Raw genomic sequence first — 16,839 nt, forward strand, 5'->3', positions numbered from 1 at the left:
TCAGCGGTCGAGTTACCCGCGCAGAGTCCTTAGAAAAATAGGGTTACAAAGGGAGTGACTTACTGTTTAAGGACTCTGAGAAGACCCGGTTTCTTCTTTTCACTGCGCATCAATACTATAAGACTAAATAATATTAAGAGCAAACGTGAAAAAAAAAAGGCGAAACGGCAGAAAAGGAATTACAAAAAAAAAGAGTGGAGGGAAATGGGGATACGTATATGAGAGAGAAGCTTTTAGGGCGAAAAGGGAAACCGAGTCATCGAGTGGAAGCAGTGTGTTATTTTTATTTTTTATTTTAGTCCCGATTCTTTTCTAAGTGTGTGTGTGTGTGATACAAGAAAGCAGCATTTTACACTCTTTCAAAACGAAACGGTGTCAGAAAGTTGCCGGCGGCGTTTATTCGCTGGCGCAGGAAGAGTACATTTTCGGGAAAGACGCCGCTAGATGGATTGTTTTTCAACTGTTCTTGGCGGATGAGAGAGATTCTTTTCGATTCTCTCTCTCTCTCTCTCTTTCCGTCTTTTCATGCTGGTGATCTAGCTGGGGATATGGAAAGATAGCTTCAAAGGGTTTCTCGAACCTTATTTAGGGGGTTATTTTTACGGATCCGCTTTTCCGTGCGTTGTTATTTTTGGTTACTAACAATGTGGCAGACATGGCCAAAAAGTTCCCCATCGAAAGCTCCCGTTTTTGTTTTCCTTCTAAGAAAAGGATTTCGAGGATGATCTACGATGCATTTTATGACTTTTTATTTTTATTTTTCTATGGTGCCGGACAATGTCTACCTTAAGAATTACGTTGCTCGTAAGACGTCATTCAGATGTTGACGGTCGTAATAGACAAAAAACAACGTTACCACTTCGCGAATCCTCCTCGAAGTCCGGGAAGAAAATCTACAGAAAATGTAGGTGGCATTGAGAAAGGAGATACTCCCGAACAAACAAAGGGATATAGTATGAAGATAAAACGAAAGTGAAGCCCTCAGGGGAAAAGAGGGAAGACAAGGCATAAAATTCTCCAACAGGCTGCATGAGAAGTAGATGGAACGCAATTGCCGATTCCCGTTGGACACTGTATATTTTGTTCGGGAAACATTTCTCTTGCAATCAAGGAGAGGATGCCTTTTAGGGAAGGGCCATTATCCTTTCTGCCGACTCAGCGCTGCTTTCTGTGGAAGAAGCGGAACAACGCTGACGTCGGTGCCTTGTTCCGTCGTCGACGTGCACGTGCGGCGTGTGACCGTTGCTAGGCGGCGCCCCGTCGGCGGCGACGGCGGCGCCAGCGCCCCCAGCGCGCGGAGCGCTCGCCCTCCAGTCCGCTGGCGGCCTGGCTACGGGGCGGCGGGCGGCGGACAGCCATGCGACAAGCATGACCATCCGGTAAGTGGTACGGATGGATGACGGATTACGAAGGTCTCCATGACGACGTGTACGTGTAGGGTGCAGCGCCCGGACGGGATGCAGCAAGGCGGCGAGTCGCCCGTCGAGGACGCGCCCTTCTTTTACGGTGGAATCTCGCGGGAGACGGCAGAGTGGATCCTGTGGGAACGCGGCTGTCAGGATGGATTGTTTCTGCTGCGACAGAGCGGACCGGACTATGTCCTGTCGCTGTGCTTCCAGAAGAGGTACGTTGCACACCTCTCATGCATCCGTCGCACGGCGGGACACTTCCTTTATTCCCTACACTGTAAACTTTTTCACCCTTTTGAAAGGTGTGCGCTATGCACATTCAACCTGGTTGCGTAACATTGCATCTCCAGGATGATATTTTACAAAGTTCGGAAAGCATTACTAAAGATCAATTGTCAGTGCAGATCTTGCTTTCATTATGTCTTGGATATCGTAGGTACGAGCTAATGCATATATGCATCGCTCCCGATAATCGAGCACAGGCAAGTGTCTACAATACTGTTGAACAATGTTGAGATGTCGCAAGACTGAATTTTTGGAGGACAGACAACACTCGAGTAAAGAAAATGTGTGCAAAACCGTGCTCCATTATGATGTTACCAAAATTACACCAAAAAAGGCGTGCGCCATGCACGTTGTTACACCTTTAAAGGTGTGAAAAGATTTAGAGTGTATAACTGTCTGGATGGGCTCAAGTCGTGCGTGCTTTGTACGTTTCGTGTTGTTGCATCGGCTTGACACTCGGTACCTGAAAGGGCCTCTTCAGTTGAAATTGTCTTAGCAGAAGTTGCTCGTCAACTTTTTTTGGCCTTGTTACCTAAGAGCGAATCACTTGATGTGTCTTCGGCATTAGTTGATTCCTATATATTTCGATAAACCGTTACTTGTTTTTGCGCTTTCTGGGCTTCGCCTTTTCACGAAAATGACGATATTGTAATTTGTAACTGGCAGTAAACGCGGGAACGACATCGTATTACTTTACTTTACAGTACGCTACGTATAGTCAATGAAGCGAGATAGCAGATATTTCTGCCGATATTTTTTTCTTTTTTTTTTCTTTTAAAAATCAATCAATCTGTCCAGTGAAATATTCTTAATGAGAAGAACGTTCTTGTCACTTCCTGCGTGCGTAACTTACAAGGCTGTGTATACGTTCGACATCACCTGCGAAATGGATGATTCGTGAATTTAGTTCTGTTGTTTCGCAATGGTGAATTCATATGGGATTCAAATAGGATAAAAAGGACAGAATAGGATAGTATACGATTTAAAAGGACAGAAATATGATTTAACTCTTTCCCTACGAAGTTATTGCGGCAAACGGTGAACGTGAAGTTGGAAAAAGGCACGCAACGGTCCGCCACTAAAGCGGTGTGTGTGTCGGTCGCAAAATTTCACGGAGCTCTTATCAACTGCTTGAGCACTAAATTGAATATTCCTCTTCAAACAGTGGCCCTCTCATGTCGCTATGCACGGTTATTCTGTGTGTTTTGAACGCATTCCTAGAACTTTGGGTTTTCACGTCTCGTTCCTTTCGATGCTGAGAGAACGCACCTAGTAGCGTTACAACCGCGCACAAAGCGCACCTAGTATTAAAGCGAAGTACAAAAGCGAGATGTAACACACTGAGCGGACACTATGCAATCAACGCATCACGCAATAATAATAATAATAACTTTATTTTTTGTTTAGGTGCCCAAAAACAACCACTACGCTCTTAAAAATGAACTTCACCTCATAGCACGCTCCTAGCCAACCATCATCTCGAGTGACATCTCTCACGCCCCTGGTTTGTTGAAAACGGGAGGCGTACGTCTTTTCTGTGACAATTATGAACAACATAAGTGTCACAGAAAAGGCGTACGCCTCCCGTTTTCAACAAATCGGGGCAGATAACGATATCATTCGAGATGGTGGTTGGCTAGGAGCGTGCTATGCGGTGAAGTTCATTTTTAAGAGTGTATGTTGACCTAGGTGGTAACTATAGAAGTTACCACTTTTTCACACCCTTTTTTCTTAGAGTGCAGGCTAGCTGGTGCGAGTTCGAAGAGGGCAATATCCTCGAGCTTGAGGGAGGAATGACACAGGAACTAGAGACGAGACAATTAAATTAATTTATGGCACGTGGTCAAAAGTTAAAAAAGGACAATTATGTACAGGTATCACTACCACTACTTACTACACACTCTCAGAAAAAAGCGTGTGAAAATGTGGTAACTTCTATAGTTACTACCTAGGTCAACATAGCGTATCATTCGTGGCAGAGAGTGAGGTATAGCAGGTAGAACTTTGCAACATTTAGGCACAACATATATGCGACAACTATTGCCTCCTTAAAATGTGTAAATGCTCTACCCTTTTATCTAAGAGTGCGTAACGAACGAGGTAACTGAGTTGGGCAATACAACACACACACCCCACGAATGATACCTATACAGTCAAACTCCTTTATAGCGAACACCTTTTTAACGAAATTACCACTACAGCAAATTTTTTATGCGGTCCCGCTGGAGCCTATAGGTCCAATAATGGACATCCTTTTTAACGAAAATACCTTTACTGCGAATTTTTTTTGCTGTTCCCTGAGTTTCGTTGTAAAGGAGTGTGACTGTATAAACATGTACCTAAATTTCGTCTTCTGCGTTACAACATGTAGTTTACTCAATTCGTTTAGCCTGCGGTTTTGTGTGCATATATATAGGACAAACATCGTAGTATTTAAACCAAAGATAAAATTCACCTTAGAAGCATCCTTTTTATCTGCCGTCTTGAAAGATTGTAAAAGAAACTGCGAGCCCAGACAGAAACATCGGTTGTTGCGAGGGGACCTGTAACACGCAAACGTCTTTTGAGGGTAGCCATCCGGAATGCAGGCAATTGTGTTGCGTCTGTGTGTCCATTCATCCCGCGCGTTCAGACGTCTTCTTTGAATAGTAATGTTTGACCTGGCCCTTATAGTGTGTCCTTTTGCTACGTCTTTTCACTTTCCTACGCCCTGTTGTACATGCCCCTAGTGAGTTGTGTAAATTAAATGTTTTGTTGGTTTGAGGTGTCCATGTGGTGACGTTTCAATATACGGAGTCTCTCAAACAGATAGCCCGCATTTGTGTCATTTTACCAGTTAATGGTGATGCATTTAAGGATTTTACTGTTTGCTGTGGTGCCCCCAAATCGCGTTAAGTCAAAAAGCGGTGCACCTTCCCTTAATGACTGGTGTACTTTTCGACGAGTAAGAAAAAAAAAAGAAACTAAAAAGAAAAAACAAAAAAATCCCAGTCCCTTGCTCAAATCAAGACTTCGTTAAAAACTGTGCATGGCTTTTTAGACCATTTTATAACATTAGCAGATCGTCCTTAAGCCAATCAGCCACTTGCGAAGACAAGAGAAAAAAAGATGCGCTGACGTTGTTTCCTCTTATCCGAATACATACGTGCCTGCCATTGTAGTCTGTAAGCTACACGCCTTTAAACCCAGTATCCGAGCCGTTCATTTTCTTTTCTTTTTTTTTTCTTTTTTTCTACCATGCACCCTGCGTTCTAAACAGTACTGATTGTATTATTTGTTGTTTTATAAAACACAAGTTTGTCGTGTTGCAGTTGCACGATATAGACTGCATAAGGTCCGCGAATTATATCATATTATGAGTTAAAGGGAATGTCGCGTCCGTCCAGATCGGTTCCGAAACTATAGCGCCGTTTTACTCCTCGCCGCAAATCCTACGAGAATTGATTGATTGATTGATTTGTAAAAGTCAAGTTAGTGATGTTAGATGTTAGTCCCGAGCCACTCGGGACTGGCTACAGAGAATCAGTGGAGTAATTTCTGTGCAATTTGATGTAATGCATGGCAAGAGCAGACGCCGGATGTTGAGAGTACGCCGGAATTCTCTCTCTGGAAATCGTAGAAGACGTCACACGGAGAAGTCCAATCAGAGAGAGCGCCCTGTAGCGACGTTCTGGAGGTCGCGGCGAGTCTATCATGGAATGTCGCCCCTGGCTTAGCGCCTGGCGTGTTCATAGAGCCAGGAACGCAACACCGTATTCCACACAACATGATCACGTCAGTACTCACACTCATAAGCGAAAGTCGTCGGTGTATTTACCGAGGACCTTTCACTTACTATGTTGCGGTGCGAATGCGAAGCAGACGGACTCGGAGACAATCGCCTGCGCTGCACTCCCATTCGTGTGCCTGGCTGTCGTCATCGTGATATTGATATCGCTGGGGCTTCCTTATATGCAGAGGCAGTGCGAACCTTTAAAACTCGTTTATTTAATATGTACGCAGTTTTCGGAAGAGAAACTTGGCCAAGCACACTGTGAAGCGGTGTCAAACATTACCATATCGGTCTCATACACATGTTTCCGGATGGGATAGTACCTTTAATCACCTTGTGATATACGCCGTTTATCGGGAACGCAGATTGAAAAGGTACAGATAATACGAGTGCCGCACAACGCAGAAGAACGCGAAGCTCCATTATTTACATCACTGCTGCCGTGGACGTCTGGTATTTTTTTTTTTTTCGAAAATTCTCGAACCCAGCGCGTAGAAGACACATTACCGTTTCCTCTTGAAGAGGAACCCTTCCAAAGCCTCTCGTCACCATCGCCATGCATTCCAAATTCGCGTGTTACTTAGAACACTTAGCAGCGCATATTTTAAGTACACAAATCATCGGACTCGGATCATGCAGGAGAAAACGCACGGGGCGCCCTCGTGAGGGAAGAATGCTACACTCTTAAAAAAGGGGGTGTACTTTAACTTCTTTCCTTGCCACATATATAATACCCTTTTGGAGATGTACAATTACGCTCAAAAGGGTGTCTCCTCACTCCCTCAAGGGAGTAGCATAACACCTTCTCCCTGCCGGGGAGTAATATTACTCTCCACTAGGGAGAAAGGTGTTATGCATCCTTTTGAGCGTAATTGTACTCTCCAAGAGGGTGTTATATATGTGGCAAAAAAAGGAGTTAAGGTACACCCTTTTTTTAAGAGTGTAGGAGGAAAAGATCTTCGGCATTGGACGTTCCGTAGAATAACGAGGAACATGACGTCATGCATCAAGATGCTAGCTGTCGCGAAATGTGTTTATGCACGCTTTCATTCTTCATAGCCCGCAATGCCTGCCCCGCCTGTCTGTTTGCACAATCCATGTTTCTGGCGGAGAGCGTCGAATTGGAAGCGACACATTTTTTCTTCTTCTCTCGAATGAACGGCGAAATTTAGGTGCCAATATGGAACTGTTGGATTTTACAAAATCGACGCAAGAACGGGACTGGAACGCACCGAGAAAACAAGGGTTTTCGCGCAACACGAGACGTAAGTGTTCCAAGAAGCTCGTCCTCGAATATGATCGCACAACGGGCGTATATAGAATCTGACATTTTCGGTAGCACCTGGTTCCATCTATCGGCGGGAGTTTAATCTCAATATTTTTCTTCGAACCGTTGTTTTCGTGCGTGGAAAAATCTAAAAAGGAATCAACTTTTAACTTTATAAATTCAGAGCATCGAAAGCGCGTCGCGTAAACATTCCGTTGATCACGGTATTGTAACACGGAATCAAGAAATAGAGGTCATCTTTCTTTTCTGCTCCAAAGTCCACCTCTTCCATCTCCTCCTCAGTCAGCAGCACCACTCCCTAACACGCACTTAACAACAAACTTAGCCTTTTCTGTACGGCACTACAATTTTCAGAACAGCACCGATATAGACTTTGCGCGATGTTGAGTGAAATCAGACTATTGAGTGGTACTTAATGTCAGGTGTCACGTGACAGATGTTATCACGAGCGATGCCTAAACGGAAGATTATTTAACGCGTCTAACCGTATATCTGCACGAGCGACATTTCCCAGAATACTCCATCGGAAGACGCGAAAAACGTCATAGGTTTCTGCTGCCACGCAAGCGCTGCCGCGTAACGTCATGTCTTTTCGTGCACTGCTAACCGTGAGGAATATCCTGCGGCGCAGCCACAAGATACCTACGAGTATCGTAGCAGACGACAGGAAAAGACTCTGTCGTCTGCTAAGAGGCGCAAGCTCAGTGCGCGGCGGAACATCTGAACCGTGAGCAGTTTTTTCTTTTATTGCTTTTTCTTCCACTAGAATATTCCATGTCCAATGTCGCTCATGTGAACAACAGCAACAACAGATAAATTGATGATGATAAATGGGGAACTTCGCCACATGAGGTACGGCCCACTACCCCGAGGCACAATAACAGCCACCGCGAAACAAGCTTTTTCAGGTTTCACTCGAAACATCCAATCATTTCAGCAGCACAATAGCCTCGCTTACATGAACTCGACAGGAGCGGGTCGGGTTGACTAGCGGGTTGAGTCGAACCCGACCCAGCGCTTTTTACATGTATACTCGCTTCAATTGCAGGCGATCGCAGCGGTTCCTAGCGAGTTGGGCGTGGAACCTAGTCTGAGCAAGTGTGGTCGAGTCAACCTACACCATGCTGTCGTGTTGACTCGACGCGACGTGGGGTCAACACGACCCGACAGCGTTTACATGAGGGAGTCGAACCCGACAACCCAACTCAACCCGCTTCTGCCGAGTTCATGTAAACGCGGCTAATCCGTCGAAATTGCGTCTCCACACGACTGAACCGTAGCTTTTGTTTTTGTACTGGCATCAGATGCCGCTAGCGTTGCGTTTTGTGCGCGTGACACGGCGGGAAAACTTTAAAAGGGAACTGACACGCTAAAATTTCTTCTGGCGGAATGGATGATCCCGTTACCTTTACATCAGCACAAAAGGAACTGAATTAATCGGTTGCGTCGTTCTCTATTTATGCGTTAACGAAACCGCAACTTACACTTTCCCTCTTCCGCTCCAGAAGCGCGACAATGCAGAGCAGCGTTCCTATTGGTTTTCTCAAACGATCTCTCGCTGTGATTGGACGAATCGTTTGAGGAGACCAATGGGGCGCCGCTCCGCCTTGTCGGGCTTCTTGAGAAGGAGAGGGAGCGGCGAGCGGAACACCGTTCCTTTTGTGATTGGGTCAATGTAATCTTTGCGCTTTAGTGCCCGTTTAAGAGAGTATGAATGGAGGACGAGTGAGTTGTCCATACGCCGTACTTGAGGCATCATATGGTTCATAAGAATTCTATATACGATTGAGGCGTGATTAGTACCATTCTTTCCGCCCCCTCACCATGACGAACTTGCTTTGTTCGTGGTCAGATAACAGCTCGCCAACGTCGTACCCTAAAAGCACTGTTCTCCTTTTCTCGACACTGTTGCATCTCGGTCCTCCCTGTGAAGCTAATCGTAAAATTTAATCAAATTACAGCGAGCAATGGGTGCGAGTCGTCTCCTCGCCCCTCGCGATGAAGCACCCCTTTCTCACCGTCATCTACAATAAGTGTCGCTGATGTTTACTATATAATCCCTGAGTGGAAATCTTAAGGGTCGAGTCCGCACATAGATCTCTTTCGTTAGTTATCTTAGAGACTAATCCAGAGACTAGTTCACCTATAACGAATAATCATTGCAATGTTGCATTGATAAGACACATATCATGCAGCCCCTTACATGCACCTGGACTTCACCGTACCAGTACATTAGGAAATACATACACGTCCCACTGATCTCCGTTAATCAGAACCGTTCCTCATTTTCAAAGACATTAGAACGAGCAATTGTTACGAGCGCCACCTTCGCTATTCGTGTTCCTTTTTTTTTCTCCTTTATAACATCGAAGTACTAATCACCTTGTGTGTCTTCCTAGAGAAGAAGGTATTAGCGGCTTTATTAATAGTAGTATTACGAGGAAAACTTTCAACAACTCGGCCAGATAAAGTGCGTGCTCATACGCACCCTCGAAGTAGCGCGTCGAGAGCTCCTATATGAGTTACGAAAAATGGAGTAATTAAGCCTAATTGCGCTACGATTATTCTCCCGCCCTGAAGGAGTCACTTTGTTATGTTGCGGCTATTACGTCTTCGTCCTGGCATTCCATTGTACGCGCGTTGAAAAGAGCGCTATGCGCGCTATTCGCTCGGAAAAAGTCACGTGTTTTCTTCCTGAATGTTTTATTGGTCATTAGCGGGAAAACATCGATATCTTGTGTAGCGTTGAAATTGGGTACATGTTCCGCTGTACGCGCCGTGCGCGATAAATTAGATAGACGTCATGGTCGTTAAGTGCGCTTCGCCGGAGTGATACTCTTACTGCAGACAAAGCACGCTTTACAGCAGCAGGCAAAATACTATTCATCTTCCAATCAGAGTTTCACCACATAGCACACCAACCATTGCACAGAATGATGCCGCAATCACTCATGATTTTTGAAAGACGCGAGGCATTCGCCCTTTTGGTGACAATTAACATAGCTGCATAAGTGTCACAAAATGCCGTACGCCTCTCGTTTCCAAGAAATCAGGGGAGGGAAGGATGTTATTCGGGATAATAGTTGGCTTGGAGCGTAGTATTCGGTAAAGTCGTGTTGTAAAAGTGTACTGTTACGTTGCGCGAACTTTCAGCAAGGCTCTAGTTCACTGCCTAGAGCTGCTTCTATTTCCCAATTAAGAGGGCAGTTTCATACACTATCGCGTTGCCGTTCATTTAAGTGGAAAGTGACTGTCGTTAAGTGCGCTTCACTGGAGTGCTCCCGCTTGTGCAGACAAAGCACGCTTTACAGGCGCGTAACGCTTTATATAGGTAAATTTTCGGTACACGTTCAGTTTGTTACTTTCTATTTATTATCGTTCAAGTAACGTAACGCAGCAAATAACTTGAAATCACGGCGGTTTATTACACTCGAAGAGCGGCAACTGATAAGCCCCGATTATGACATCGAGGCTGGCGTCGCTTCGCCTCGACAGCTGTACCTGTCACGGCGAGCACTAAGTGCCGCAATGAAAATAATACGTCGTCAGTGTCACAGATGTTCTCTCGGAGCATCGCGAAAGTCCAGCCGTGACCCAGCAAGAAATACGGGAAGCCGGTAGCGAGCGAAACGTGAGAAGCGGCCGGTCGTTTGGGGGAACAATTTTATAGTCTCCCGGGGTATTTGCATCTTGATTTTACGACGTGGTTATATGGGTTCCTCTAAAGAACTTTATTTTAAACCCACTCATTTCTTATTTTGTTTTTACGACGTTATTCCTCCGCCTTCATGTACAGTATGACTTCTTTCTTATCCGACGTGTATCCTTACCCAACTAATTTCACTCGGTTCTCGGGTGCGAGGCAAAAGGGTCAAGAGGGAGAGGGAGAAGAAAAAGAAGAAGATAACTGATTTGAGTTGCAAAAGTATCGGAATTTTGTATATCAATAAATATCGATATTCGAAACAAAATAGGGGATTCTCCTTGATCGGAAGGTGTTCAGGATAACGGTTCCTAAAGCATGATAAGCCACTAGCTACTCAATATACTTATCTCCTAACACGGGTTACGGTGGCGGTTCACAGAAGTGAAACTTTTCAAGTACACGAAAGGTAGCCCGCCAACGCACGCTATGCTGTAGATTACCGCCTAAACATGAGTTTGTGCAGCGAGCGATGATAGCTGAAGTTGCTCGCAAACGGGATGATAGCGGCCTAACGACACTCAGATCGATGCCGGTATATTGCCGAGAGTCGTAGGAGGCCTCGAACGACGCCACGTGACTTTCAGAAAACGCTGATTTTATTGTCCTGTAGTGTATCTCTTGCGACCCTTTATCAAATTCCTTGAAACTACCGGCCTGATCGACTCCGTCTAAGACCCCGTCAGCGTCGTCAGCATCATCATCCTCATCACCATCCTCTCATTTCCCCCAATAGCAATGGGGTATTTTGTGCCGTGCATAATGGGCACAAAATAGGCTCCTCCTCCCGTTTTCAACAAATCAGGGGCGAGAACGTTGTCATTCGGGATGATGGTTGGCTAGGAGCGTGCTATGTGGTGAAGTTCATTTTTAAGAGTGTACTTTCTCGCCGTGTACACTCTCAGAAGAAAGGGTGCGAAAAGGTGGTAACTTCTATAGTTACCACATACACTCTTAGAAATGAACTTCACCGCATAGCACGCTCCTAGCCAACCATCATCTCGAATGATATCGTTATCTGGCCTGATTTGTTGAAAACGGGAGGCGTACGTCTTGTTTTGTGACACTTACGCTGTTCATAATTGTCACAGAAAAGGCGTACGCCTCCCGTTTTCAACAAATCAGTGCAGATAACGATATCATTCGAGATGATGGTTGGCTAGGAGCATGCTCTGCGGTGAAGTTCATTTCTAAGAGTGTAGGTCAACATAGCGTCTGATAAAGGGTGTAAAAGGGTGGTAAAAGCAATTATCATATAGTATCCAAATTGCTACAAAACGGCGTACGCCCCCCTCGCAAACCGAATCAGAAGTGGTAACCCTATCATTCGTGGAAGAGAGTGAGGTAGAAGGTAGAACTTTGCAACCTAACATATGCGACAAATATTACCTCCTGAAAGGTATAACTGCTCCACCTTTTTTTTCTTTTTTTTTCTGAGAGTGTACTTCGACATTTTCAACTTGCACACTCTTAAAAACGAACTTCACCGCATAGCACGCTCCTAGCCAACGATCATCTCAAATGATATCGTTATCTGCCCTGACTTGTTGAAAACGGGAGGCGTACGCTTTGTTGTGACAATTATGAGCAGCATAAGTGTCACAAAAAAGGCATACGGCTCCCGTTTTCAACAAATCGGGGCAGATAACCATATCATTCGAGATGGTCGTTGGCAAGGAGCGTGCTATGCGGTGAAGTTCATTTTTAAGAGTGCATGCTTCACAATTTTTTCTAAATTCACTCGTACCTAGCTCTTGCGTACGTAAGGGACAGCGCGGTGGTTCTGCGCAATGCGCGAAGCTCTCTTTGTGTTTTGCGCATGCGCAGAATCACCAAGGCTATCTCTTACGTACCCAAAGACGACAGCGTACGATGCACTAAGTACTCCCAGTACCTATTTGGTGTCACTCTGGGTTCTGGAATACCACCCAGCATTACACTCTTAAAAATTAACTTCACCGCATAGCACGCTCCTAGCCAACCACTATCTCGAATGATATCGTTATCAGCCCTGATTTGTTGAAAACGGGAGGCGTACGCCTTTTCTGTGACAATTATGAACAGCATAAGTGTCACAAAAAGGCGTACGCCTCCCGTTTTCAACAAATCAGGGCTGATAACGATATCATTCGAGATAATGGTTGGCTAGGAGCGTGCCATGCGGTGAAGTTCATTTTTAAGAGTGTAGTACCGAACTTGAAGACGTATTCACTTCAAACCTTGACTTACGTAATTTGTTTGGATACATCCGAGTCGACTGCAGCGTTAACTTGCAGCATCTAATTACCTCCAAAGAAAAGAAACACAATGTGTGTTTTTTTTTTTTTAAAGAAACGAACAACTGCACGTCGTTAGCGAAGGAAATGTGCGTAAATTGCATTAACTTGTATAACGTACTTAAAACTGGGCTCCGATGCAGAAAACACCGATGTTACAGACTGTATTATATACCTTTCTGCTTTTAACCAATGAACGATGCGCGCCATTCATCATCCGATTATGCGATTCATTTACAGAAACCTGTTCTTGCTTCTCTCTTTTAAGCATCCCCGTGTTTTGTATCCCGATCCTCCAGCGTCCTCTCTCCCTCTCCCTTTTGTAATCGCTGAGAGAGGAGGAAAAGATTAATTGGTCCAAGAGCAAGGATGCGATTGCGAACGCAGGGGGAGAGAGGGAGAAAGAGAGGGAGACTCGATATATTGCCGAGCTCGTTTTATTAATTCCACGTGTGCCGTCTTTTTGAAACGGGCTTCACGACATTACGAGGTTGGCTTTCCCGCAAGATCAGGAGTGTAGAACGCGTTTTTCTTTTCATTTTCTTTTCTTTTTTTTTTTTTCTTTTTTCAACGACGGTACTGTTAGGAAGGTTTTATAACCGGAGTCGAATGATTCTTGCGTTCTGTTGTATCATGCGCTTCGCGAGTATTCGGGTATTTCGAATGCGGAAGCGAATGATTGTACGCTATATCCGAATGCCACGTGCAGCAAGTCGCCACAGGAATATACACTCTTAAAAATGAACTTCACCGCATAGCACGCTCCTAGCCAACCATAATCTGAAATGATATCGTTATCTGCCCTGATTTGTTGAAAACGGGAGGCGTACGCCTTCTTTTTCTTTTTTTTTTGTGACAATTATGCAGAACATAATTGTAACAGAAAAGGTGTACGCCTCCTCTTTTCAACAAATCAGGCGAAAGAACGATGTCATTTGAGATGATGGTGGGTTAGGAGGTGATGTAAATGACATTCCGTTTAATGCATTAAATTTGCCATGTGGCTAGGGTATGACTCAGCTTACGTGTAAATCTACTTCCAATTAATTATTATCATTGTTGACAACATACAGTGAGAGTAGAGGTTCTAACTTCGTAGTTACCTGCCATCGTCTGCTAACATTTTTGTAGCAGACGACACGGATTCCTCTAACATGCGACATCCGGGAATTTACGAAATCGCTTCGAGCTGTCCAGAGAGAGAGAGAGAGAGCAACGCCGCCTCCATTAGACGAGTCATTAGCGATAATGATGTGACGTCATTACTAGGTATCCATCCAACCACAACAGTGTGTAGAACAATGCTGCTTTTTGGTGAGGGACCCAGAATTGCGCGAACGTCCGAATCGTCTGCTAGCGGAGAATGCAAAACACATCGTTGAGACGGCAAACCGCTGTAGGGGGCGCTGTAGGTATGCTAAATTCGGAGTTGTGTGACAACTACCGTAAAACACCCCGAGCACTAACGGTTAGCGCTTGAGGTATTTTGATTTGTCGTGGTATGCTTTTGCTGCTGTCCAACATAACACGAGACCAATCGCTGTGGCTAGTATAGTGGCTATTATAATGGCTAGTATAGTGGCTAGTATATGTGTGCTCCCGTGGCCTAGTGGCTACGATGATGGCATTCCACGCCGAGACTGGGAGATGACCCGTGTTCGAATTCGAACGCCGGCAGTGCTGTCTGGGTGTTTTCCTTTGGTTTTCCTCATACGCTTTAAGACAAATGTCGGCACAGTTCCCTGTGAAGTCGGCCCAGGACGCACGATCCCCCTCCCCCCCGCGATAGTCGTGACTTGCCCGCATCAGCGTGGCCGACTGCGGCAAGCAGTTTCACCACCACCACCACCCCACCGGCGCTGTAACACTGAGAAAGAACGCGGTAGTATGCCAGGTGGAAACGGAGAATAATCCCAAGCAGCACAACATCTTGGCACGATAATTGCAATTTGGCCGAATATTAGTTCAATCTTGGCCCGATATTCGCTGTAGTGGCCGAATATTGGTCCAATCTTGGCCCGATATTCGCTGTACTGGCCGCATATTGGTCCAGTCTTGGTCCAATATTGGGCTGACATTGTCAATATTGGACCAAGATGTTGTGTTGCTTGGGAAACTTCTCGGCAGAGAAATCTTACGTGTAATACACACTACCATTATCATTAATAATACTTCTCGATTTCCATTATAACCAAAAAGTTCCTTATATGTTCAAAAAAACATCCTTCGTCTGTACAAAAAAAATATAAAAAAAACGAAGAGCGTGGAACCTTATAGACCGTTGGAAAATATTCGCATTTTCACACTGCCCGTTTGCAACTTGAGAGATCCCTATAGACCGTCTCGATCGCCGACCTTTTGACATCGTGAAAGTGCTTGGCGAATGGCACAGCGCTCACACATCACCTTTAAGAGCATAGCAGAGCTCTCGTCTTCGTAGACCTTCTTTCTCCCTTTTGTTCTCTACTAGATCTGGAGTAGCTTGTCCCGCGATGAGCGGGCTCACATCTCCATATTTTTCTCCTACCATCATCATCATTCGCATGGTGGCAAAACTAACACGTGACACAGGCATAAATGTGCAGTGTGCATCATAGATGTGTACGCGAGGTCACTTAGAGACAGAACATTAGACAAAGCCAATCCATGTTCGTGATGTCACCATACAGTGTCCCTGTGTCGTCTGCTGCTAAAGTGGGGAACAGCTTTAGCATTTCGCACACTATATATAGTGCATGTTCGTGAAAGATCTATCGAATCAATAATATCGAACGGCTTCGACTATTTTGCCGTATCCGAATTTGGCATACCTATAGTGTCCCCTACAGCGGTCTGCTGTTGCATTCTAGCTCACCATACATGCATATCTGCTACTTGATGACGGTACATAAAGTACTTCTCCTACTATATGATGAAAAGAAAAAAAAAGAAAACGAGATAGAAAGACGACAAAATAAGTTTTTCTTTTTCTTTTTTTCGTCGAGACGACGCAAAACGGACCTTATTTTATTTTTTCTTGTTTTCATAAAGTATTTTAGCCACCAGCTCGCTCGCTTCCTGACACCCTCCAGTCCTCCATACAAAGTAGCTCTTTTATTTGATGGAGATACACACTCCATATCCTACCTCGATAGATAGTGCGCAGTATCACTGAATCAGACAACTGGCACTGTACTGTGACCAGGGCTGAGTAGCAGAACAAGATGTTATTATTACAGTACAACACGATATTGGTCGCCTTTCTTCTTCAGTGTCCCGCGTAATATTGAACGTTCGTTCGTTCAATACTGCTTAAAAACTGCGTCGTGATCAATACCCTTTATGTCTAATGGACAACGATTAATAGTTGTTTTATGGGCCGCAATTATTCCGAAGCTCACGATCAATGTTGCCTGCACACGTGCTGCTTGTTATTTGAAGAGCGAGTGTGCCCGGCTTACTCGGATACGGGAAGAATAAATAGGTGCGTCAGGAGAGGATTTCCTTTTGTCTGCGGCTCTCGTTAATGGCCTCCGGAACGGCAACCATGTTCTGCAGTGGTCACGATCGTCTTTCTGCGATATGGAAGCCGATTCGGAATTCTGTTGCACAATTACGAGGCTTGCTTCGTAATTACAGATAGGCCATAGCTTCACGCTGTGCATCTCGAGCTTGTCTGTGTACGGTGCTCATAATGGAACACGTTCCCGTCAGTCTCCATCGCTTGGATTCGCTGTAAAGATTAACGGTCTGCTGACATTACAGTGAACCCTCGTTATTATGACCATGGTCGTCCCCAGAAAGTTCGGTCATAATGCGGAATTGTCACATTAACGGGGGGGATTTGCAGAGGTTTCACAGGATTGTTCCTCAAGAGCATGGTCGTAAAGCACGTATGTCAGATTATCGGGGGTCATATTAACGAGGGTTCACTGTACTGTCAAGTTCGTATTCTTCTTCGGTGCCCCCCCCCCCCCCGACTATGTTCCTTATCTTCCGTCACCCCCGTGTGTCAACCATGCGGATGGAAGCGAAATTGACAGCCGGATAGCTGATCCAAAGAGCGCATTGGTGCACTGCTCCGCGCAAGAAATATGTAAAAACCGAAACCAATTAATTATTCGGAA

General features: G+C 45.0%; 1 protein-coding gene across 1 annotated transcript in view; it reads left to right on the forward strand.

Annotated features, from left to right (window-relative positions):
- The first annotated feature begins 1,269 nt into the window (after positions 1-1,269).
- LOC135390825 (tyrosine-protein kinase SYK-like) overlaps positions 1,270-16,839 on the forward strand; it is a 65,666-nt gene continuing 50,096 nt past the window's right edge. Inside the window, exons 1-2 of the mRNA XM_064620753.1 lie at positions 1,270-1,379; positions 1,439-1,624. Of these exons, the coding sequence (XP_064476823.1) occupies positions 1,369-1,379; positions 1,439-1,624 (197 nt within the window). The 5' untranslated portion in view covers positions 1,270-1,368. The remainder of the gene's footprint in view (positions 1,380-1,438; positions 1,625-16,839) is intronic.

Source organism: Ornithodoros turicata, chromosome 4, assembly GCF_037126465.1.
Source record: "Ornithodoros turicata isolate Travis chromosome 4, ASM3712646v1, whole genome shotgun sequence".
NCBI classification, from domain to species: domain Eukaryota; kingdom Metazoa; phylum Arthropoda; class Arachnida; order Ixodida; family Argasidae; genus Ornithodoros; species Ornithodoros turicata.